The 25,724-nt window shown below is 45.6% G+C and overlaps 1 protein-coding gene across 1 annotated transcript; it reads right to left on the bottom strand.

The window, feature by feature from the left end:
- Positions 1–181: 181 nt before the first annotated feature.
- Positions 182–25,672, bottom strand: ERLIN2 (ER lipid raft associated 2). The gene is made up of 12 exons (XM_081891130.1): positions 25,600–25,672; positions 19,546–19,667; positions 17,522–17,603; positions 16,787–16,833; positions 14,266–14,327; positions 13,180–13,305; positions 12,722–12,795; positions 12,099–12,157; positions 11,116–11,207; positions 10,483–10,572; positions 6,779–6,858; positions 182–5,946 (listed from the first exon to the last, which is right to left on the bottom strand). The coding sequence occupies exons 2-12, from the start codon at positions 19,650–19,652 to the stop codon at positions 5,758–5,760; spliced, it is 1,008 nt and encodes a 335-aa protein (XP_081747256.1). The 5' UTR covers positions 19,653–19,667; positions 25,600–25,672; the 3' UTR covers positions 182–5,757.
- Positions 25,673–25,724: the final 52 nt, after the last annotated feature.

The following is a 25,724-nucleotide window of genomic DNA, read 5'->3' as shown; positions in this document are numbered from 1 at the left end:
CCACAATCACTTACAGACTTAATGTTAAGACCGTGTTCATGGAAGACATGGGGGAAAATGCCTAGCTCCTAAGTTATGCAATTATTTCAATATCCCTTATATAAATAATTCAAACCTCAGCAGAATGCGCACTGATCCCCCTCTACACACAACAGATCTGCCCATTCCATTGACACTAATCTTAAAAGTGAAGAACATTTTATTCATTACAATATTGAAACATACAGGCTGGTCTTAATCTGATACACAATTGCTATTGAAAACATTCCAAGAGAGTCAGAAACGACAGCAGCATATTTGAACGGATGATGGCCAAGACAGTGATATTCACCATTTCCCCCTCATTAAGAAAATCTGTTTTAAGAATTCACATCCTCTTTGCAAAGCTTGCACACAGGAAAAAGGAGGAAAATATATTCAGTGTTACTTTGTTCAATGCACATACAAAAAGGAATTATAAAAAAGTTATTTCCTAAGAGCCCAAAGAGCATTTCAGAAAAGGCATCTATCTCATTTTAACAAAGCAGCGATCACACTTAAAACAACAACAAAAATTGTTAAATTGCATTTCCAGTACCTAACAGGTTGGAAAGAATTTAATTGTTTTATCAGGAGAAATCTACACCTTAATTCTTTATTCGAAATTAATATTTGCTGCTCTTTATTGAATAGTGGTTTTAAGTTTTCTTTAGAGAACTTCTCTATATAAAAAGAATCAAAAGACTTAGTTATTCTAATCAATCTTTTTACATCAGAGTCATATAAAAGAAGTCATATAATACACTTTGGCTTTGCTGGAATTTAGTTTTTGCTAGTTAAAAAAAGCTTGTGTAAGAAAATATCCTCCACCCTTTCAGCAGGACCAAAAATTTAAAAAAAAATCAGGACTTGCATCCCACAAGTCTAATATAAACATTTTCCCACTTAATTTTTACATTCTTTTACATGCATAATACCATCTGCAAAGTGTGATAGTATGAAAGCCAGGGGGGGAAATTGTGTCTTTTTCTATTCCAGCATCTGACACAATACTAGACAGGAATTTTACTGCAAGGATGATGTGAAAAGAGCTACATACACACTTCAGTGTCTACCTATTCCACTTTTGAAACCATCCTTTAGTAACTTCCTGATGAAACTGACATGTAGCATCAGGTAGATTCTAGCATATTCACGTCATAGACAAATAGCCACTCAAGTTCAGCAATAAAGTAACCAATCCCAAAGCAAGACTGGAGCAGATATTTAAGCTCAACTCATTCTGGATTTTGGATGCTCACTTAGTACTCTGATGCAAAAGGAAAATAGACAGGTTTGACATTATCAGCTCAGGTGTGTGCCACAAAAACAATTCCTAGCTTCAGCTCGGAGGCTAGATGATGCATTTTGCCTGGCTGGTGGATCATGCTGGGGTGCAGGGAGAAAAAAGAGAAGGCAGCGAAGCAAATCATTAGACAGAAATAGGTTTATTTATTAGCAAAGGTCCCCCTTTCTTCTCTCTCGTACCTTCTACCAAATTTCATTGTGAAAGTTTGTCTTCTGCCATCCATGTTTAATATTTAAAAAACACGGATGAATCACAGATACATTAACAACACACACACACCCCTATATCAAGGTTGCTTCACATATTAAGAAGTTAATCAGTACCTCCTGATGCTCAGGTTAAGTGTGAGAAAGAAACGTGCTTTGAGGGAAAGGGAATCAAGACATACACTGCAAGTCCTATGACAATCAGACTCAATTTCTTGTTTCTCATGTTACAAGAGGCATGGACGGACATACATCAAGTTATTTATTAAGGTGTCCAGTGGTTGGTAAAATCACCTTATGGACATTAAAAGACGCTACAATTTTCAAATCACTGCTGTAATTTTCAGTGATTCCAACAGAACAGCTCTCCTGTCCCAAGCAAGCAGCATGAACTCAAGATAATGTAGTTTTCAATCCCCAATGCTGTGCCTTAGTATGTGGTCCTCTAATGGACATGTGGGGCTTGCTAAACAGAACACCACAATCTTTCAAGAATTTGCTTGAGAAATACTTGCATATCACATAGGTCAGCTTCTCCCTTAGCGCCTGCGATACTCAGCACAAACCCACTAAAGTTCAAAACAGGGCTGGGTAACGATGGCCAAAGTTTCACAGACATGGTCAATGTTTGCCTGGAATGTACCACTTGAGACTGCAGGTGAGGGATCACATGCTTGCTCCTCCATTAAAATTTAAACCTGCACTTAGAAGAATAGCATGTCAAGGAAAAGAATGTCAACTTCACATCCCCCTAGACATGCTAGGTGGGCACGGAAGGATTTGTTTTTATACGGAGCAGCAATCATATGAGCCAGACCTACAACATGAAGCCCCAATGCAGGTTCTACTACCTCAATGGAAACTAAGCCTAATGTGAGTTACCACAGGACAGAGTACAGCACAGCTTTTTCTGTTTTCAAAGTTAGGTGTTGAATATACATCACCATCAGAAAGGTTTGTAATGTTACACTAAAAGAGGTTCCCAAGGACTGTACCTTTCATCTTGAGTGGACCACACACACACCTTGGGAGCATCAATAATCTGGATCTCCTTTCACTCCAAGAGGAACTGGGGGGGGGGGGGAGACCTCTATTTTGCACGTGGAAGATGCATACAAGAAAGCAGTGGGGTGAGGGAAGCCAAGGAGACCTGTGGTTTGTAATGTGGGAACCATCAGAAAGAAATCTAAGGCACATCTGGCTAAGTGTCTGGGACTCTCTAAGCCCATTTGGGGACTGCAGACTCACAACTTATTGTTCCCATTTTACAAAAATGCAGTTTCGGGATGCTGTCCTACTTGCATATTGAAAGGACAAGTTAAGAAAGCAAAAGGAAGAAGTAGCCTGTGGTTTCTGTTCACTTCTAAAGTCATCTTGCAAGAGCACAGCACACCACAGTATAGTCTATCAGACTGTCCAAACCACCCTTTTAGACAGACCTATGGCAAGCATCCCATTAAGCCAGGAATTGTGGCAACCAGACTAATTTTAAAAAGCGCATTCACATCAGCCCTAGTCCCAGAAATTTGTAACACCTCAAAAATTATTCCAGGGCATTTGCAGAATCAGAACTAGAGAGATAGCAAGAAGCATAGCAGAAAGATTTTGTGGTTGACCCTTGTTATGCATAAACAAAACAAGTTTTGAAGCAGAAGCTGGATAATTGTGATGTCCCGCCCAACTATGGGGCAGATATAGAGGAGAGTTTAGCAAGATGATGCCTTATGTAGCTGTTGCTCTGTACTAACCTGGTATGGAAGAATGGGACTATGGTTGGAAGCAAAAATAGAGGAGCGATAAGTACTTTGGAGACCAGAGCTTAGTGTTTCTTTGCATCTCAGCCCCATTTATGAAAGAGGCCACGCCATGTTTAAAACACAGAGCTGCAAGCTATAAGACACAATGAGTGTTTTGAAACCCAGGAACCTGTCGACAAGGGTGCCACTGGACAGGCCTTATAACAAACCAACGACTCCACAATCCACTTATCTGTCATGTCAAAGAGAAGTTTCACACACTGCAAGAATGAAGGCCTTGACTGCACAGCCAATTTTGCGTGTAACTAATCAAGGTTATGTAATAGGCTTCCAGGTCTTCTTACTCTGACTATACCCATTGGCATTGTATTGAGGGCTGATAATAAGGAGCTGTGTCCAACTAACACCTACTCAAGAGAACACCCATTAAAATCGCCTAAGTTAGCTATCTCTGTTATGGTAATTTCAGTGGGCCCACTATGAGTAGAAATAGCACTGGATAGAATCCAAGGTCTACAAGGTGCATATGCTTAATATCATCTCTGGAAAACAGACGTCACCGAGTATCCCAACACAACAATGGGATACTAGATGTTGACCTCTGGCCACACTGTCTGGGGCTGATGGGAACTGGGAATTCAACAGTTCTGGAGGGTCAGAGTTTCCCCATTACAGTCCTCATACTGAACACACTTATAGCACAGACTAATGTAAGATAGCACAGTTATCAGGGAAACAAAGCAAAGCCCACCTCTAAATCAAAGCCTGCCAGCTGCTTTGGAACAAACCATTTCTAGAACAAACACTAATGGGATTAATCTAGAGGAAGTGGTCTGACATTTACAGTCTAACCAAGGGCATCATCTGAAGAAGAGTTTACTGCTAATGGAAGAACTTGGATGCAACTACGTAAGTTGAAGGCAGCTCACAGGGCTGTCCCCAGGACAAAAATCCACAACTGCATTGATGCCAATTCAAAAATAATTCCCCCAAAGCATCACTCAAAGGATCACTTCAAAAAGCAACCCTCCAAGAGCTAAAAATGAGGTCAGAACAAGTACAAAGTAATGCTATTCACCGCTGGAAACCTTTGCTATGAGCAAGCATGGGGTGGATATCCACCAGATGCCTTCCTCTAGGAAGACACTGAAATATTTGGACTAGGACAGTTGCACCCATGAAGCTGAGGGAAACAGAGAATCTGACTGCTGGTTTACAATCTAGAACACAGGTGTGCAACTAGAGATTTGCCAAGCTGAAACACAAGGCATGTACGGTGGCCTGCTAGGGTCTTAGTAAATTAGTTGGAACTTGGTGTGTGTGTGTGCGTGTGTGTGTGTAAAACATCGAGCAGGCCATGATTACATGGCTGGTGAGCTTGGCTTGATGGATGACCAGTTTTGCATGCATGGTCTAGAAAGAGGGATGCAAGCCAGGGTCAATTTGCGAATGCAGGGTGACCACCTGGCTGACCAATGCTCTCTCGTGCAGAAGTAACATTCCTGGAAAAGGTAACTTATTCCCCTGCGAGCACTGCACTTAGACAGACCATTACTGTGGGGGCAAAGCCTGCATTCCACCCAACACTGGCCCTGTGATTGTCCCTATCAGCACATCAGGAGAGGATGGTAGACTGTGGGGTTCAGACGTACTGTATGGATGCATCCTGAAATAAGCACCATTTGGAAACCCCTTTAGTGTGCTGATATTCAATGCTCCACAACACAAGCCAAAATCTAGAATTTGTAGTGTCTCTGTGTGTTTTAATTCAAAACATAGCACCTTTATTTGAGGGTGGAATGGGGTCAACATATATGCTACAGGTAAAATCCAACGGTTGGACAGCATGCTCATGAATCCTAATAATCCAGGAAGGACATGTAGTTGGTATCTAGCTGGTGTGCATATTATCAAATCTGGGCTACATCAAGCACTCAAAGACCGGTAAGAAGAGAGAGAGAGAGAGAGAGAGAGAGAGAGAGAGAGAGAGAGAGAGAGAGAGAGAGAGAGAGAGAGAGAGAGACTCCTTCCGACTGCTGAATTTGCTGGGTAAGATGCTTATCACCCACCTGTTGGACTTGACTTGTAACATGTGCACAACTGCCAGAGGAAAGAACAGTTTCTAGCAAGAAAAGGCTCCCCTTCTTTAATTGCAATGAAACTGATTGGCTGCAGAGTCCATCAGGAAAATGCTGCAGCCTCTTAGTGTTGCTTTCTCCATCCACACGAGCACAAACATGACAGTGAATCTGACTGCTGAGAAATAAGTCAGGAAGCTGTCCCATTATGTGCTTCCAACAAACCAGCCTGCCTCCCCCCAAACACCTTTTTTTTTAAAAAAAGCACAGCTTTGCCTGGCTCTTCTCCGACATCCCAGAAGAGAGAAAGAAATCACATTGAGGAGAGGCGCTAGGCGTCAGTTCCATTCATTCAAAAATCAGGTTGCCCCGTTGGCCAGACTCAAGATTCACAAACCCTCCCCTGCTCCTAGCCAGTTTTCATCTCTCTGCTCCTCTGTGGGTCCTTCTGAAGACTTTGTGGGAGTCCCAGCGTGGTCCATGAACATGTTTGGAATATCTTTGCCAAAGTAGATCTTGCTGTTGGTGGCAATTGCTTTGTACTTCATGAGCTGCAAGTATTCTGGAGTCAGTTTTAGCTGCAAGAAAAGAAAGTGCATCAAGAGCCCAGGGTTAGAGAGATCCTTTAAAATTCAAGAGGGTCAAAAGAGCCCTGCTGGATCAGGCCAATAGCCCATCTAGTCCAGCATCCTGTTCTCACAAACCAGATACTCCAGTGGAACAAGCAGAACCTGAGCGCCAAAAACACTCTCCCCCTCCTGCAGTTTCCAACAACTGATATTCAGAGGCATACTGCCTCCGACAATGGAGGTGAACTTGGGAGACCTAGGTTCTGCCTATGGATCAAATTATCTCCAAGGTGGCTGTCGACAGATTGGAAACAATGCAAAAATGATACAAAAAAGGAACTGTGTGCGCCTCGATGGTTGGGCCACTAAGTGAGATGCAGGGAGGGCATGACATTTTAGAGCAGCGATGAGGAAGCTATGGCCTCCAGGAAGCTGCTAGATTTCAGCCAGCATGGTCAATGGTCAGGGATGATGGGTGTTGTGGTCAAACAGCATCTGGAGGACCTCAGGTTCCCCATCTCTGTGTTAAAGCACTTCAGTCTTTACTTAGCTCAGTTGCAATCTGAGTAAGAACTAGGCCCAAGAGACCACAAACCCATGTCAAATCATAATCACACAGCCTTTGCATCTACAGAAGCAGTAGCCAATATGGGGATGTCTTTGGGATGTTATTAGAGTAAGCTCCCAACATCCCTGGCCACTGGCAGTGCTAGCTGGGATTGATTGCAGCTGTAGCCCAAAGCACCATGACAGCACCATGCTTGTTTCCCTGCAGGAGGATGAGCCATGGGGAACCTGTAACACAAGCTGAGGATGCCAGCTGTGTGGAAGAACAGCTGACCTTGTTGGCTTCTGCCATCTTCAAAGCAGTGTAACATTCAGCATCTGCCCTCGCCTTCTCTCTAGCAAGGAATGCAGCATCTGCAGAAAGAGGAAGGGGAGATTTAGAAGTATAGGGAAGCTGTACAAGTCCCTGGAAAGCCCCTTACTTACCCATTTCCACCTTCAAAACACAGCACAAGTTTTCATGGTTGTAATCAATGCTTTACCAAAGTCCAAACTCCGCCTCCTGCAGCCCCAGCACAATTTTGGATTGAACCAGAGCAGAAATAGGGAAATGACTGGGATCCTAGGATATTGGCTGGCAGTAGTTAGAAGGGAACATGAAGGGAAGGAAGCAGAGAACAGAATTTCACTTGCGCCCATTCAGATTGTATCGCTAGCGAGTCAGACTGTTTTAATACAGGGATGAGGAAGCTGGTGCCCTCAGGGGGTGTTGGGCTACAACTCCCATCAGTCCCAGCCAGCATGGCCAAAGGTCAGGAGCAATGGAAGTTAAAGAGCCCAACAACACCTGGAAGGCCACAGGTTCCCCATCCAGTATAAGTACCGACTGATGAAAATTAACACTTCTCTCTGTAAAACATGAAGGCTAGGATTTGTCTGGTAGAAACGGGCAAGAAGAACTGGCACACAAGAGAGTTCAGAGAATTCCATGCAGGCAAGTGAGAGGAACAGAGAAGGAGGGATGGAGAGCTCCAATATAGAGATGTAACTGACTGCTACAGAAGAGGCAGTTATCCTCTGCCAGACCACAATAGGCTAGTATTTTTTTGGGGGGTGGGCAGGCTAGCAATTTTTGTGGGCTTATTTACAGGTGGTGTTGTTGTTGTTTCAACAATTTATACACCACTTAATTGCTGTGGTCTTTAAGTGGTGCACAAGCAACTATGAAAACAAAAAAGACACAACTGAGATACTTTAGATCAGCCTCCCCTAACTTGGTGCATTCAAGATCATTCAGCCCCACTCAGTGCAGTTAAATGAAAACTACACAAGCTATGAGTAACCACCCCTGTTTCCCAGAGTGCTGAGTGGCATTATACCAGCTCTGCCCTTTCCAATCTATGGCGTCCTCCATTTCCCTCCCGCTCCCTCCTTTGTGATTTTCAGGAAGAAACAAACCAAAGAAGTTTCAACCTGCTGCATGAAATTCTAGAGACCCAGCCACAAACTCCGGCAGTTGATCAACGAGGTGTAAAACCTTGTTTGGAAAACTCTTTAAGCGCAGAAAGCCCACGATTTTAAAAGCAACTCTTGCAAAACTGCTTTTTAAAAAACGGAAAAGATAAAAAGTGTGTGTGGGGGGGGGGGGAAGCCTGTCACATTCCCCCTGCAGTCTGTGCTCGTGTTGTTTCAAAACACATCAATCCATTAGCTGGTCATTTCTGCTCACATACCAAGAGGGCAGCTGCAACCAACTCCAACAGCTGAGAGTGCCTGAGATTCAAAGAGCACACAGCAATCAACTTGTCAGAGCAGCTGGAACGGCTTGGGACAAAGCCAAACATTCTCTGCCGAGGGTTCGGCTGGGCCTCCCGACTCCTAGGGGGCTGCATCGAGGGCCTGGCACCTGGCAACATGCCTTGATGAGAAAGAAAACCACCAGCGCTCTGCTGGGGACTGCCTAATGAGAGACTGCTGATCTGTAAACCACTAATTGGCTCCTCAGCGAGATGCTGCAAAGCTTGACAGGGCCTTTAATGAACCTAACAGGATTGAGGGACATGCTGCTCAGAGGCAGCCGGCACAGCCTTTCCCAGGTCCAGGAATCTGCCCGACAATAGGAATGACAGAGAGGAGGGGAAATCCTTCCACATCACATGCCTGCAGTTGTAATCAACTGGCAGCAGCTCTTTGGCTGAGGGCATGGGCTGTAGCTCAGTGGCAAACGGTCCCAGGTTGAATCCCTGGCTTTGGGCTGGGAAAGGCCCCTGTCTGAAACTCTGGGGAGCGCCGTCTTGTGAAAATGCAAGTCCAGAACAGACTGTTGGTCTGACTCAGCACAGGGCAGCTTCATGCGCTCCAAGAACCGAACTGTGGCATGCACAGCACATGCTCTGCTACAGTGCATCAGTTCTATGTGAGGACAAAGGTATCCAGGGCTGACATGTTGAACTGTGGAAGGAGAGTTGCAAATTCTACAGAAACACAAACAAACACAAATACCAGGGGAGCTGAAACGTTTGGCAGATTTCTTCTGGCTTACAGAATCCTGGCTGGGGAAACTAAACAACCTCATGTGCAAAGAAACACATGGCTGGAAACAGGGAGATATGCAAGTGTGGAGGTATGCAATCAGTGGAGGCAGAACGGGGATTAAAAGCAATTCACTCGATGGTGCTGCTCCAAAGATGTTTCTCAACCACAAGGACTATTTCAGGTGTGGGGAACTTTGGGCCCTCCAGATGTTGCTGAGCTGCAACTCTCATCCTCCCTGGCCTTTGGCCATGCTGGGGCTGATGGGAGCTGCTGTTCAGAAACATCGGGGGGGGGGGGAATGTTCCCCACATGTGTGGACTACTTGAATCAGCTGCAACCTGGCGACATAAAACACTGAACGACTTGGGACCCAGGTACATAATGGACTGCCATCTTCAGAACTGGACTATTCAGCTCTATAGACCTGCCAGAGATGCCCCACTTGTTGTTCCAGCTTCTGCTCAGCAGCTGGCAACATGAGAGAGGGCACTTTCAGTTGTGGCTACTCGATTATGGAGTTCCCTCCCAAAGGGCATTTGGCTGTCCTCTATAAATAGGATCAAGGTAAGATGCTTTCTATAGGGACGCGGGTGGCGCTGTGGGTAAAACCTCAGCGCCTAGGGCTTGCCGATCGCATGGTCGGCGGTTCGAATCCCCACGGCGGGGTGAGCTCCCGTCTTTCAGTCCCAGCTCCCGCCCACCTAGCAGTTCGAAAGCACCCTTAAGTGCAAGTAGATAAATAGGTACCGCTTTATAGCAGGAAGGTAAACGGTGTTTCTGTGTGCTGCGCTGGTGGTGGCTTGCTAGAGCAGCTTCGTCATGCTGGCCACATGACCCGGAAGTGTCTCCGGACAGCGCTGGCCCCCGGCCTCTTAAGTGAGATGGGCACACAACCCTAGAGTCGGACATCACTGGCCCATACGGGCAGGGGTACCTTTACCTTTCCTAAGATGCTTTCTATTTGCCCAGGCCTTTGGAATGTGACTTTTTATGGTTTTGCTACTGTCACGTCTACTACTGATGTTTATATTTTGTTTTACCATCTGGCTTGGATGTGAGGTTTTAACAAATGGTTACTGCTGTTCACAGCTTTGTATGCAATATTGCATTGTCAACTGCTCTATGCTCCCATTGGGAGGAAGGGCAGGATAAGAGAATGGCAAAATAAATAACCCACACTTCTACTCCCTGCCTGTCTTTTGTCAAGTATCCTGTGGTCCGTCTTCTCCCTACCTTGTGCCCTCCAGAGGTTTCAAACTGCAATGCCCACCAGTCCTAGCCAACATAGTCAATGCAGGTATGACTGGAGCTGATGTTAAAAAATGTGGAGGGCACTAAGTTGGGGAAGGCTGATGTTCTTAGATGCAAAGTGGCCAACTTCATCTTTATTGGACCTTAAAATATTCATCTGCGAGAAAGGAGGGATCCACCAGGCCCATACCTAAGCCTATTTGTGCTCTGACATCCTTGGTCAGATGGAAAATCTTTTCCATAGCTGCTTACCTTCAATCTCAGAGATTCGCTTCTCAGTTTCTTTTTCCATCACCTTCTGCCCGTATGTTATTTCAGCCACCTGGGCTATTTTTTCTGCCTCTGTATTAGGAAAGATAGGCCGATGATTATGGGAACCAACTCCGATGGTCAGCATGGCTAATTAGTTCCTGGAACAGCAAGACACCTGGCAAGCTCAACTCATCTACTTCAAAACACTGACTTGCCCCTCCTGCCATCCCTGCAGACACAACAAGGTAACAGAAACCTTCTCTTCTCTTTTGGAATATGCTTCTCTCTTTGATTAAGACTAGCTCGTGGCACATTACCACTTGTCCATGAACAACTGTGATTATCTCACCAATAGGACAGTTTTCTCAATCCAAACTCTCTCGCTTTTTGCCTTGATAAGATGTGTGCAGGCCTGGTCTAGGAACCAAGAGGGGCAGCAATCAAGAATCTCCTTGTGCACAAATTAGATGCTGCGCACACAATTTATTTAGCAAAGCCTTTTGTCATCACCTCATCTCTCACCAACCTCTTGATGAATCGGCTACCCTGCCTCACATCCCCCTAGGGATGAAGTCTCTTCCTATGTGCTATGCAACCCCATGTGCTGTTCTCTAAATAAATATCCACACAAACCAATAAGAGCCTTCTTGCGTTCCGTCTCAGCTTCTTTCTCCACCACCTTCTGCTTCTGAGCTGCAATCAACAGCTTTGTCTTCTCGCTCTCCCTAGAGGGACCAAGACGGGTGAATAAGTAAAACACTGGCAGAAACAGCAGATGCTCCTGGAAGCAGCCTGATTAGAACTGGAGTGGGGAACCTCAGGCCTCCCTATCTGGCCATGCTTTGCAACCTCTTTGTCTGTTTTTGCCCAGCTGGAATGTGTCCTTGAACTCTCATAATGCCTTTTGCTAGCCTGGATGGATGCTAGAGAGGTGTACATGAGCATGTGCAGAAATTGGCCTACTATACTGAGACATGCATTGTTCTGCCCACTTCTGCCTATGGCCCTGCCTGCCCACCTGTTGGATGCAGAGGAATGGTGGGAGGGAAGAAGGCTCAGAGCCTGGGGAGCGCTGGTGAGACAACGATGAGTGGTCCAGAGAGAGAAGACTCTGTAGCTGAAGAATGCCCTGACAATAAGCATGCAATACTGAACTATCTTGGCTATGAGAGGCGAACAACTGCTTATCCACAAGGGCAGCCACACAATGTACAAAAAGTTAACAGTGTGTGTCCCGCAGGAGAACACCGGAAACCTTTCCAGTGCAGCATCCCGCTTCCCACATGGGTGAAAAATATGCTCTTGGGAAGCTCACAAGCAGGACGTGAACGTGGTAGCCATCTTCTGTTGATCTTACTGGGCACAGAAGTAGCATACAGTCATCATGACTTGTACTCACTTATCCTACAGAAATTGGTCCAATCCTCTTTTAAAACTATGTGAGTTGGTTACAACGAACTGCATAGGTTACCAAGGTGCAGTGCCTGGGTTTGCATTTCGCCATGGTTTGTTTAACCAAAACATGGTTTGCTTGAGTATGAGAACCTAGCCCAGGGGACTAGCTACACACCGTCACAACTGTACTGAAAGCGAAGGAGAGAATACCTGCTACTTACATGAGTTCGTAATTCCTCCGAATTGTCTCTGGGATGTTTGGTTTTGTGACTCGGACTGCCTGGGGAAATAAAAAGGGAGGATGATGAGGGAAGGAGGCTGCTGAGCAGCATGTGCTCAACTCGGTCAATAGCGACCTTATCATATATCCATCTGGAGCACGAGATGCTGCCTAATCAAGGAAAGACTCCCCATGTTACAACTCAATACAATCTGCAATGGGAGGAAGCAGTCTCCACTCTCATTCTGTTAGCATGCAACTGATGCAGTCTAAAGTAGCGCAGGAGAGTCTAGCAATGAGTTGGCAGAAGAGCCCCCAGCATGGATCCCCCAAAATTGGGGTGGCCCTTCTATTTGGGTGGGTGCTGTATGGCACCAAATTCTTTGCACAGACTTCTAAAAGATTCAAATTATCTGCTGCCCGTCCAAGCTCTGCTAACAAAAAGCCAGCACAAAAAGAAAAATTAATTCCGCTCTTCTGCTTGCTTGATGTTAAGATCTATCCAGGAGCATCAGCAAGTTTGATGAGCAAAGTGGGACAATGTTAAGTCTAGCTTGCAGCTCTTCAATCCCTTGTCTGGTACTGGACCAGAACTCCACCCCCACCTCTAATATTCTTGGTTACCTGTATGATGAGTCCTGGTGCCATGGATGTCAGGTCTTGCTGGAGAGCCAGTTTCAGGTTTTCATCAATCTGATCTGGTAAGATAATGAACCAAATAATTAGACAATTTTAAAGGATAATTGTGTGTGGCGTGTGAATTAGTCACGTTGGACAGAGTACCACATGCCTCTGAAGTGGAGCAGCTTTTCATTCATGGAATTATAGAATTGTAGAGTTGGAAGGAATAACTAGGATCATCTAGTCCACTCCCCTGCAATGCAGGAATCTTTTGCCCAACGTGGGGCTGCAACACATGACCCTGAGAATAAGAATCTCATGCTCTACAGACTGAGCTAACTCCATTCACTTGGACACGCACAGCCTAGAACGCATTAAAAAAACCAACCACCCTTAAAAAGATGCTAACAAGTGGGTCACATCAGTGGCACCACCTCCATTTTAGTGATCAAGGCACTCACCAAATAATTCAATGTAAACTTCCTGGAGAGTGTGGACACTGCAGAACTGGTTGAGCTCATGGTGGATCTTGTTGAAGATGAGAGCTTTGTCATAATCTGCAGTGAAGTTCTTCACTATGTCATATACTGGTGAGAAGAGAAAAGGGTGCTGTCAGCTCAGATCAGCCCTCACACTTAACAACAGTAGCAGGTTGCAACAGCAGGCGGCAGCACCCTGTAGTCTCTGTTTAACCCTGGGCGTGGGCACTATTGCCTGTGAGTAGACCTGGAGGCATTTCAGGCCAGGCAATGGAGACTGCAGGTCTGATGACTCCCAATATGACCCAAGAAGAGCCAATCTCACTCCACTTCTTCCTACAAAGCTTATGGGTCTGCTGCACTTTATCAGGGCTCAAATACACTATGCCTCACCAGGATTGGTGAGAAGAAAAATATATTCTGGCCCTCTGGGAAGGCCCTGACTCCCTGGACAAGAGGGAAGCCAGCTAGGCCTCATCCATTGGACAAATATGGAGCAGCTCCAGGGACAAGGACACTCTGCTCTTTGGGGAAGGGCTCAGTAGTAAAACATTACATGCATAAGGCGCCATCTTCAGTCAGCAGCATCTCCAGGTAGTGGTGGGAACTGTCTTGCCTGATACCCTGGAGGACCACTGCCTGCCAGTGTAGACAATACTGTGCTAAATGGACCCAAGCACTGGACCCAGCATAAGGCAGCTACTTATGTTCCTTGCTGTCTGCTGCGTTGGTATTGCAGAACTGAAGGGAAGGAGGCTCTGGCCCCATCTATCTGTCGGAGGAGTAAGAGTTGCTGCTGTGTGGTGCATGCCTGCAATATGTGTGCGAGAGAGTATGTTCAAAAGTTGTTGTTTTTTTGTGGTTATCATTACCTGTTTGTCGCAAGCCGCCTTGAAACTCATTTGATTGAAAAGTGGGGCGTAAATCTTCAAAGTAAATAAAACTATATTACTACTGGAACGGGTGTGAACATTCTGTGTGGCAAATCCAGCCCCCAAACTCTTGCACACTCCTCCACGCCACAGCCCGGAAAAGGAAGCACAAGTAAGCAGAGCTCAATAAACTCACCGGCACTTTGGATTAGGAAGTTCACAACCTCAATTCGGTCAAAATAGATCATCACTCCTCCACTGCAGAAAGAAAGTGCGAAGAGAGGTGAGTGTTTTGATAACACACCCTAGGGATGAAGACAGAATGTATCGAAGGCTAGAATGTACCCAGTGCCTAACCAACAAACTGTAAGAAAAAGAGCAAAATCGAAACAGGGAGGATTTCTTATCTAGTTCTAGCACGTATGCAGGACCTATGGCAGCGTTTCTCAAACTTGGGGCCCCAAGTGTTGTTGGACTGCAGCTCCCATCATCCCTGACCACTGGTCCTGCTAGCTAGGGATGCTGGGAGTTGTAGTCCAACAATAGCTGGGGACCCCAGTTTGAGAAACACTGATCTATGGGATAAAGAATTGTATAGATGTGGGAAGCTGTCCCGTGAGAGGCCCACCAGGCTCCATCTCTGCTGGCTTCCACTGCCCAGAGACATTGTTACTACTCATGGCAGCTCTATGCAACCTCTTGCTTCAGAGGTAGCATGTCTCTAAATACCAGCTGGTGGAGAGCAAAAACAGAGCCAGTCATTGCTTTCATGCACTGCTTGTGGATTTCTCACCGGCATTTGGTTCATCACTGTAGCAGGAAACAGGATTGTGAACTAGATGGGACAACTGGCTTGATCTGGAGAACGTCAAAAGAGCCCATCTAATTCTTTTCTTGCCATGACCAATCAGATGTCTATGGGAAGCCCAGAAGCAGAGCTTAAGTATGCACTTTTGATACTCAGTTTTGATACCCAGCAAGTGATATTCAGTGGATTTAGAACATGGTCACCATGACTAGTAGCCGTTGATAGCATCCGCCTCCCCAAATTTGTCTCATCCTCTTTTAAATCCATCCAAGTTGGCGACCAACCTTGAGGGTGCAAATTCCATAGGTTAACTACATGCTGTGTGAAATTGTGGTTAAAGGTTTATTGCTTATTTTAAAGTGAATTGTTAGCTACTTAGGGGATCAAGTCCTTTTGTGGCAAGGCAGAGCATGAACAAAGAATACAAAAAATATAACTGCATGAGTGATTGCTCTTTAAGCACACACCCAGCATTTCCCCCCAAGACGTCATCCCTGACCTGGCTGTGTTGGTTGGGACAGGAGGGTACCATGTTGTCTGGCCCTGGTGTAATGAGTTGCCCACGCTTTAGGTCACTTGAGTTCCTCCCAACAGACTATGACAATAAAGAGATAATTGCGTAGATCTATGGTTAATTTTATAGCCAAACTATTTGTTTGAGCCATCTGAGTATTCAGCTTTGAGACTAAAAAAATATTCTCAGTAATGGGTTACTTCAGTTTTCAGAACAGAATTAACTGACTTTCATTTGTTTTTGCAAGCACGGTTTCTGTTTTGCACGCTATTCCAACTAGTTCAGGCCACCACCCAAGCAGCATTCACCCCAAACACCAAATGCTATAGAGGGAAAGTTTTGACGTTAATGAAGGAGAAAATGCCATCTAGTGGCAGGTACAGAGAGCTTCACAGCTTCTTCTGAGAAGTAAAACTCAATAAGGACATCCCATTCAGAAGGAAAAAAACAAATTTGCATGGAAAACATGGTGCCATCAGGCGCTTAATTGCCTAGAGAGGTCATACAATCACATTTCTTGAAGGATTTTCTGTAATGCATTGCACAAGCATCCTTAAAAGAGGTTTTAAGTGCAGGCAAACCAACATGGGTTGAATCCTGCTAAGTCATTGCGTGAGCGGAAACAACTTCCACAACTGCTTCCCCCAAATCTGGTCTAGGGATTCCCCAACCTTCTGGAGCAGTTTTGGGGAAGTTCCATTTTTCTCAGAGAAGTCCTTCCGCTCCCAAGAACTTAGTTGAATACAACCCTATACTTCAGAAATTGCACTGTACATACAGAGAATTTGCTATCTGCTGTGGGATCCCAAAAATCTGAGCTTCCTTTTGAAAAACCAAAGCAACTCCCCATAACCTATGTTTCTAGCCCTTATGAATGCAAACAGAAGGTTAAAGGAATCTGCGGAAGAAAGGGGTGAGTGGGCTGTCCAAACAGGAGCCTGCACAGCTATTTGTACTTCCCTCACGTCTACGGCAATGACAATATAAGCAAACAAGGCCAATTAATGAAGGTGCATCTATTTACCCAAACCACATGATTCGGCTTTTCTTAACATGGAAAGCTCGACTTCTGATGTGCGATATCTTGTTTTAGAGGTTTGGACTGTCCGTTTCTACTTTTTGATTCTAAACGCTCAGCGAAGCCTGCTTTAAGAACACACTTCGCCCAGCCTACATAGAGGTGTGCATATACATTGCAGGATATAGCATAATAAGGCAATTTGGGGCAAGGTGCTTCCATTTACTGTCTCAGCAGAGCCGCTTTTCAGTGCCACTGCACAGAGGCACCACAGAAGTCGAAGAAGGTCCAAAACGGCATATATGGGAAGCAGCCTCAACCTGTGAGCTTGAGAAGGACATAAAGGCACCAAATTCAATTCTGGGGCTACAACTCACCTTGTGCCACATGGAACATTTTTTACTTCATCTGTTTGCAATGTTGTCTAGAGAGAGGGAGAAAGAAAGCAAAAGGATTTGTAATGAACTGGATCGCTTACAATGGCGTACGACCACATTCCCACCGGGGCAACATTCAGGAGAAATAAAGGTTAAAAAAAAAGAAAAAGGTAAAGGACCCCTGGATGGCTAAGTCCAGTCAAAGGCGACTATGGGGTTGTGGTCTCATCTCGCTTTCAGGCCGAGGGAGCCGGTGTTTGTCCACAGACAGCCTTCTGGGTCATGTGGCCAGCATGACTAAACCGCTTCTGGTGCAACAGAATATCGTGACAGAAACCAGAGCGGTACCTATTTATCTACTTGGGCTGGTGTGATTTCGAACTGCTAGGTTGGCAGAAGCTGGGACAGAGCAGTGGGAGCTCCCTCTATCATGGGGATTAGAACCACCAATCTTTTGATTGGCAAGCCCAAGAGGCTCAGTGGTTTAGACCCCAGTGCCACCTGTGTCCCTTCATTCAGGAAATATATGCCAGTGATGACCAGAGTAACAAGGTTGATTTTACACAGCAGGCTACATTCCAATAACAACAACAATGTATGACACTTTTCCAGGCTCAGAATTTGAACTTGCCATTAGGAAAAAAGACTAATACAGCATCCCAGACTACTTGGGTGCAACTAATAAGAACTCTATGTGCCACATTCCTGTAAGGAGATCATAAAAATGAAAATTACCTGTACTGATTTATAGGAGGTTATGAAAGGGAGCATTAGGTGGAAGCCAGGGCCACTGGTGGATGTCAGCAGGGCTCCTCCCCTGTTAAAAACAAAGAGAGAAATGTGTGCATTTATATCAGGCAGTGCTGTGATCCTTGCTGCAGAATAATGGGAGTTTTAGAACAGGCCTAGCAGGGGTCTTAGTTTGGCCTGAGAGGCAGTTTCCCCTAAAACATATTCTCTTTCTGCACATGTGATGTCAGGTGTGTGGCAGGTGAAAATGCATCTGAGAAAAAAAAAAGATTTGGGAGCCTGAAGGGTGCATCCAATTGTTCGCTGGCAAGTGGAGATCGCTGATCGGTGCCGACTGCAAGTGCCTTTGAGGCTGCCCATTCACAGCTGCAGCTGGGATTTATTTCAGAGGGGAAATGTCCATTTACAGGCATGGTTTGAATCCAAACTGCACCTGCAAATGGACAAAGCAGGACTCACTGTTACTGCCAATGAGCACCAAGAACAGTCAATGGGAACATATCTTAAACATCTTCACAGGGTTCATTTCCAAGCATGATTCAAAGTGCTGGTGAGTCCTTTGAAAGCCTGCCTTTACAGTGAGATTGCCACTTCAGGTCCCTCTGGATGCTCCTGGCTAGAGGTGAGTTGCAAGAAGGGTCTTCTCGGTTGTGGCACCCTACATAAGGAAGACTCTTCTTAAGAGGTTTTCCTGGCACTGACAATGCCACATGCCTTATTCTCTTACTGTTAATATCCTCTACTCTTTTAATTATTATGCTTGTTGTACATTTCCTTGTTCTGTTTAACTGATGCAAGCTGCCCTGAGAATATTTATGCTGAAAGGCAGCATACAAGTTTTTTTTAAAAAATAATAAATGATGCCGCGAGACAGCCTCTTCCATTGGAGTGAATTGGAGAATTTGTTGACTGTCACATCCTAGAGTCTTGGCAACTTGAGTTCAAAATGAACTTTACCGTATAACATACACATTCTCAGAATCTGAGGATTCACAGGATTGTATCCAATGTTAGCCATACTTGTGAGCAGACACACTGAAATTAATGGGCATGACTCACTTAGGCCGATTAATTTCAATGAGTATACACCGAGTAGAACTTATTTTGGTACACTCAGTACATCCAGATATAGAGATTTTATTGCTGGGGGGGGGGGGGGAGTTGGTGCTTACTCACAAAAAGGGGAAGTATAGTAGTTTATCAATACAGACAAAATCTGGCAGAAGCAGACATAGAATAAACAGAGACAGATCTGCAGTTCTATAGCCCTCTTTGCTCTTAAGAGAAATACGCAGGCTTGAACACTGCCACTGCCACCTCTCCTGCACACGGTTCCGCTTTCAAAATCATTTCTTGCTGAAGAGACATTTTTTTGTGTTTGCCTCTCTTCCTGAATGTGAGATTCACTGGGCTGCTGTATATATGGGGCTACTTTAGTTTATAATTCTTTAACTTACTGTACTAGGCTGAATGTGTATTACCGTTGGTTCTTGTTTTTTTAATCATTTATATTTTATTATGCTTCTTTTTATTTGATAATGTGCATTTGTATGTGTTGACACTTCCTGGCAAGCAGCCTGCATATATTCTAAAGGGAATAAAAATTAATAACCTATAGTCTGTAATGATTAAATTGGCAGGGTATGGTCAGTGCCTACCTAAGAGAAACCATTGTTTGAAGTGGGTTTCCAGTTCTGTTTTGCAGGGCAAGAACTAGGAACAAGGAATAAAGGCAGTTGCCTTATATAGTACATCAGACCATTGCCCATCTAGCTTAGTATTGTCTACACTGACTGGCAGTGACTCTTCCTAGGAGCCATTTGATTCATTCACCATGGCAATAGTGCTAAACAGGAAACAAATCGAAGCTGCATGGAAGAGGGAACTATTTTGAGTGTTTAAGGGCTTCCCCCACTTTCTGATCCTAGAAACCATAATCTGGAGAGCGGTATAAACTGACATACACACATCTGCAGAAAGCAGAGCTCCCTCTAAGCGCCTGCACGTACCTGTAATAAACACCAATGTGCCCTTCTTCGATCTTGTGTATTGCAGAAAAAAGAGCAGCTGCCACCAGGCTGGCAGCTAGAGCTGCTATGGCACCCAGCTGAGTCATCCCTGAGAGTATAATCTAGACAAGGAGGAGAAGGGCAGGGAAGGAAAGAAAAGAAAAGAACAATGAGTCCTGCAATACTTTAGAGCTCTGTGTGGAAACTAGGCCCATTATTCTGAACCTCTGGGGACAGGATGTCCTGCCTTAGAGCGTTATAATTTAAGCAGTTAAGAATGCCCTTTGCTTGATCAGATCAAGGTCCACTTTGTCCTATCCTCCTTCCCTGCCCAAATGCCGTATCGCAAGCTCCCAAACAGAGCACAAAGGAACAGGCTAATATCTCCTGTTTGTCAATTCTTTTCTATGCCCTGGAACACTGAGATTCTGTTTCATCCACCACAGCTGATGGTCCTTTGTTGCCCTATCCTCCAGGACTGTCTTGCCTGCTTAATTTGTCTTTTGATTCCCTGCTTCAAATTCCATCTCCTGAGAATCTCGGATGTGTGTGTGTTTAAGACAAGTGTCTACTTCTCACAATGTGTGAGCAGAACCTAATGAAACTGCACAAGCTGGAAACAGGACTTCCAATAACCAGGAACTAAGGTTTCTGAAAAGCCTTCTCCAAACTTGGGTTCTCCGATGTTGCTGAGCTACAACTCCTGCCCCCTCCCTGCACAAACACACACCCAAACACACACACCCCTGATTGTTGGCCATGTGGCTGGAGATGATGGGCATTGTACTCAACAACATCTCAAGACTCATGGTTGGGGGAAGCTGATTTGGATCATAAGCCTTGTCCCTCCTCCCAAACAGCTAGCAAACATGATGCACAACTGTCACTTGCAGATCAACTTTGCCAAGTCTGTTTAGATAAGATTATTGGGAGGGACACTTCAGAGGAAAGGCTGTAATCCTAGGGTGTTTTTCAAGCACTCCCTTCGGAGCTTCCAACATACTAGAAGCTACATATCCAAAGGAATCAAGAAATAAGGGCTATCGAAAGAGATGTGCCTTACAAGCCCATAGTCCAATTTGTGCAACTTCAACTAAAACACACTAAATCCATATAGTAAGAGCTGCAATACTGAACAAAACAAAAACTAAAAGTGGTTCCCTCAATAAACCAGCAGTGTTTTTCTTTTTAAGGTTAATTTTAAAGGCTAGTGGCAACATGCCATTGAACTTCTCTCGTGTAGAAGTGATGTATATTGCAATACACATGTGCATAAACCTAAGGAGAAGTATGATATTTCCTTGGAATTATGGTCTTGTCTATGTGCATTTATATAGAAATATAACTGATTGGCTAGAACCTGTGAAATTAATAAACTAATATTTAGTTAGGTGAGTAACCCTAACTAAAAGCCATTAATTAAAAAATGTTGGGTAACAAGCTCCAGATTCACATTTTCTCTCTGTTTTCTCTTCCTCTCCAGCACAGCAGCTTACATCTATCTTCCCCAGATGACAGATGCCCAGTTTGCAAGTTGAAAATTGTGCATATAGAAAACAGGAGCACAGAAAGCTGCCTTCTACTGAGCCAGACCATTGGTCCTTCTAGTTCAGTAAAGTATTGTCTACACAGACTGGCAGAAACTTATTTAGATTTCAGACAGGACTTGCTCCCTGCCCTACCTTAAGATGCAAGGGACTGAACCTGGGACCTTCTACTACACAAAGCAGATACTCTATGACTCTTCCCCTTGGGAGATTCTGCCTGTAACAACACTAGATCCACACACAAAAATTGGCTGCAGTTATGTCTTCTGCTACCCTCCTTCCACTCTTCTCACATCACTGGCTTCACTCCCTTTTGTCTCTGATCTGCTGCGGATGCAAGGAATACTACTGTTCTCAAACAAGTTACAGTGCCCTATGTCTACCCTTTAAAAGCAAATCCTACTGAGTTCATTGTGGTTTACTCCTAGGTGAGTGGGGCTAGGATTGCAGCCCTGAGGCAAGATCTCTGGGTCATCCCTGGATGACTCTACGTCTTCATGATGCCATCAGAGAAAAGCTCTTTCTGCCTGCCCCTCATGAGTTGGGTGGCCCCATTGAAATGAGCAGCAAATGTACAAGAGCATTATATCCATGTACCATCCATCTTACACAGGACTTCCTAACGGATTGTGCCCAAATTTCTCACATCCATCAGATGGACACTGCTTGTCTTGAAGAATAGGATGGACACTATTTCAGAAATCAGTGTGCTGCCAGCAGTAGGCAGCCACAGCACATAAATGACTAGATTGCAGGTGGGGAACCTCAGGACTAGGGACCAAAAGTGGTCCTCCAAACCTCTCAATCTGCCTCATGGGACCCTTCCCAGACCACATCCCTCCCCATACCTATTTGAGACTCTCAGGTGTTTTTGGCTGGCCGGAATGTGTCCTTGAACTCAGATAATGGCAGGGGTGCGTGTGCTCATGATTATTACCATTATTAGTACACAGAGGAAGAAGAGCAGTGTGCATAAACGCTGGCCTACTGAACAAAAGTAGTATTGGAATGTTTTTGCTTCTGGTTCCACCCACCAATGGCATGTGGCACTTGTAAAGTTGTCCAGAAGGGAACGTGGGCCTTGGGATTCACCTTTGGTCTACAGAGAAGCAACCTGATTACTTCTATGAATCAGCCAAGCCACACAATGTTAGCAAGGCGATACATTCATCTAAGATTTTGGGCATCACATGGCAGGACATAGTCTCAAAAAAAGGTGTGCTCTGCAAAGCCCACATTCCCAGCATTCTATCTCAGCAACATGGCTTGGTCACGTACACAGAATGAAAGATAGCAGGATCCCCAAGGGATCTGGCCTCAGGCCTGTTGGCAGACCAACTCTGCATTATAAAGGTGTCAGCAAACCTGACATGAAGACTAGGAACATTAACCCTGCTGTGTGGGAATACCTGCAGTGCCTGGAGGCAGACTGTCAGGTCCTGTATCCACAGCAATGACCAGAGGAGAAATGACCGCTGGGAGGAGCGCAGAGCCCCAATGGTTTGACTTTACCCCCAATGGCGCACTCTTCCACTGTCTCCTGAGACGGATGGAGGCCAACAACATATGTGAGCAAGGCAATGCATTCTGCTGTGAGGAGTCTATGGACACTTTAGGAAATTACTTAAACAACTTTATTTCCTGTTCTCTTCTCATTAAGATAAGAATTAAGATGAACACAGAAAACAGGAACACAGGCTATGCAACTCTGCTGTTTGTTAAAGGAGGACACAAGAGTTACATAACTTCTTCCCAGGATGTGTCTGTGTGCAACAGTGAGAATGACTTCTTTTCTAGAAAGCCAAGAGGTGAAAACTCACATGACTTCAAAACACCCCAGACCACCCAGCATGTTAGATATCCAAGAGCCACAATGGTGATTTATGAGATGCAGCTACAAGACAGTACCAGGCAGGGATTTGGTGCTTGTGAAAGCTCTTCACTGGAGAGGTGACAATTCACAAAACAAGAAATGGTTTTGACTAGGAAGTGGAGTGGATAGGAAAGGATATGCAGTCTGCAAAGCAGAGAAAGGACCTTCCAGAGCAGGGTGGTCAAACATGTGGCCCTCAGCAACATTTGGCACCCTACCCCCCAGCCCTTGGGCTGCCTTTCCAAAAGCACTGGGCTAGTTAGTGCTTTCCCAGCTTTAGGAAAGAGGAGGGAGGGCTCTAGGACACCGCCAGAGCTTCACACTCCCTTCCCAAAGCCTGCTGTTGCTTAGCTGACTTGAGAGATGGGTGTCCTTGTCAAATGTTGGTCTCACTCCCCTGCCATACAGGACAAGGCATTGTGTGGCCTGCAGGTTCCATGTCCAAGTACTCTTGTGACTCACTTGGGATGAAAAGTTGAACCCCACTTTGCTTTACGGTTCCAACCCAATCTGCTGAATTTTCAGGGTGGTGGCCCCAGGAAGGCAGCTCTACCTTGGGGTGAAGTATGATATAAGGAATGTCCACATGGCATTAATCCACAAATCAAAAGACAAGAGAAGCAGCTACAACACAGTACGATGCTTCATATATCAATAATGTTACTTGCCCTTCCGCATAACCCACAATTCCCCGCATCTCCCACCAAAGCAGGAGAAAAACAGCTGAAAATTATTTGAGATCTCAAAATGGTCAAGGGGATGAGGTAACTCCCCTATGAGGAAAGGTTGCAATGTTTGGGACTTTTTGGTTTAGAGAAAAGGCGAGTAGGAGGTGACGTGTTATAAGTTTATAAAATTATTCATGGCATAGAGAAAGCGGATAGAGAAAGGTTCCTTCCCCTTTCTCACAAGCCATGAACTCATGGACATCCAAAGAAGCTGAATTTTGGAAGACTGGCTATATTCTACCTCCACCGTCAAGAGAGAGTATGCTTCTGAATACCAGTTCCTGGGAATCACAGGTGTGCAGAGTGAGGTTGTGCTCAGGTTCTGCTTGCAGGCTTCCCACAGGCATCTGGCTGGCCACTGTGAGAACAGGATGCTGGACTAGATAGAGCCTGCTGGATCAGGCCAGTGGTCTTCTTAGTCAAGTCTAGAGCTCTAAACTTTGTGGGCAGCACACCTGTTTACCTACAAACCCCACTGAACACCTGGGACTTGTTTACAAGTAAATATGCACAAAACAGAGCTGTAGGGGTTGGGCAGATTCTCTCCAATGGCTACAGCATTCAATGTGACATTAATTACTGGAGCTTGACCAAGTCCTCTCCTTTAAGCCTTTTCAGGAAATGGCTGGTGCCAGACACACAAGAATGCCAGCGTGGTTGAGCAAACTTGAGCACTGGAGAAGGACTGAGGAGGCCAGGCTCCAAATACTGCTCAAACACAAAGTTCACTGGGAGATCCTGGGCCACCTGACACCAAAACACAGCCCTAGGCTACCTCACAAGCTCATTATGAGAAGGAAAGAGCTCATATGGAACCTTCTTTTGTGTGTTGAAATACTTTCTTTTTAAAAAATCTCCTAGTCTTTTAAAAAGTTTTGAGTTCTGGGAATATAAATATACATACTGTGTTTTTAAAAACCTGCTGTTTTAATCTATTGAGTTCCACTTTGCCCTGCCCCGCCCCACTTGCTTGCCTTTCTTTGGATTTCATTGCACTGTAAAGGTAAAGGTACCCCTGACCATTAGGTCCAGTCGCAGACGACTCTAGGGTTGCGGCGCTCATTTCGCTTTATTGGCCTAGAGAGCCGGCGTTTGTCCGCAGACAGCTTCCAGGTCATGTGGCCAGCATGACTAAGCCGCTTCTGGCGAACCAGAGCAGCACACAGAAACGCCGTTTACCTTCCCGCCGGAGCGGTACCTATTTATCTACTTGCACTTTCGAACTGCTAGGTTGGCAGGAGCAGCAACAGGAGCTCACCCAGTTGTGGGGATTCAATCGGCGAGCCCTAGGCTCTGTGGTTTAGACCACAGCGCCACCCACATCTGTATTCTGCTAATAACCAACCAGTTAGCGAGGCAGGACAGAGATGGGGCCCTCTTTAAAAAATATAATAAAAGGTCAACAAGTTTCGGGATGTAAAAAGCGGCTCCCTACGTGTCAGCTGGGTAGGAAGGAAGAGAAAAAAAAAATCCTTATTATTGTTACTGTTATTTAAAGAAAGCAGGGTGCAAGGGCGTAGAAGGCTTTATGTTGGGTGGGGGGAAGAACCGAGTTAAGTGTTTTTTATTAATTCTTGACTTGGGGAAATGGTCGCTGCCCCCCCTGCATCCCCCCCCATGGCTACAACCAATGACAAGGTGGCCCTTAAAAGAACAGGCGAGGGAGGGCCGGGGAAGGACCATGGGGGTCCTGGCTTTAGAGCAGGGAGGCCTGGCTGGAGCGAGCAGAGCCTGAAGCAAGACGGTCCCTGTAACCGGGCGAGAGGGGTGGGAGCCCGGCTGGGAGGAGGAGGCCCTGCCTAGTCGAGGGGCCGGGGAGGAGGAAGAAGGCGGCTAGGGGCCAAGGAGGGCCGGCCTGGGAAGCGGCCCACCCCCCGCACCCCGCGCCTCAGCCGCTCGCACTCACCGCCGCCGCCGCCACCTGCTCCTCCTGCACCAGCTGCTGCCGCGACTTCCGCGTCGTCGCTCCCGTGACGCCATCAGCCCCCGACGCTTCGACGCTGCCGCCCCTCCCCGCCTTTCCCTCCCTGC

This window comes from Podarcis melisellensis (genome assembly GCF_964234715.1).
Source record: "Podarcis melisellensis genome assembly, chromosome: 15".
NCBI lineage: Eukaryota > Metazoa > Chordata > Lepidosauria > Squamata > Lacertidae > Podarcis > Podarcis melisellensis.
Note: the sequence above shows the minus strand (reverse complement) of the source record. Positions and strands in the feature narration are given on the sequence as shown.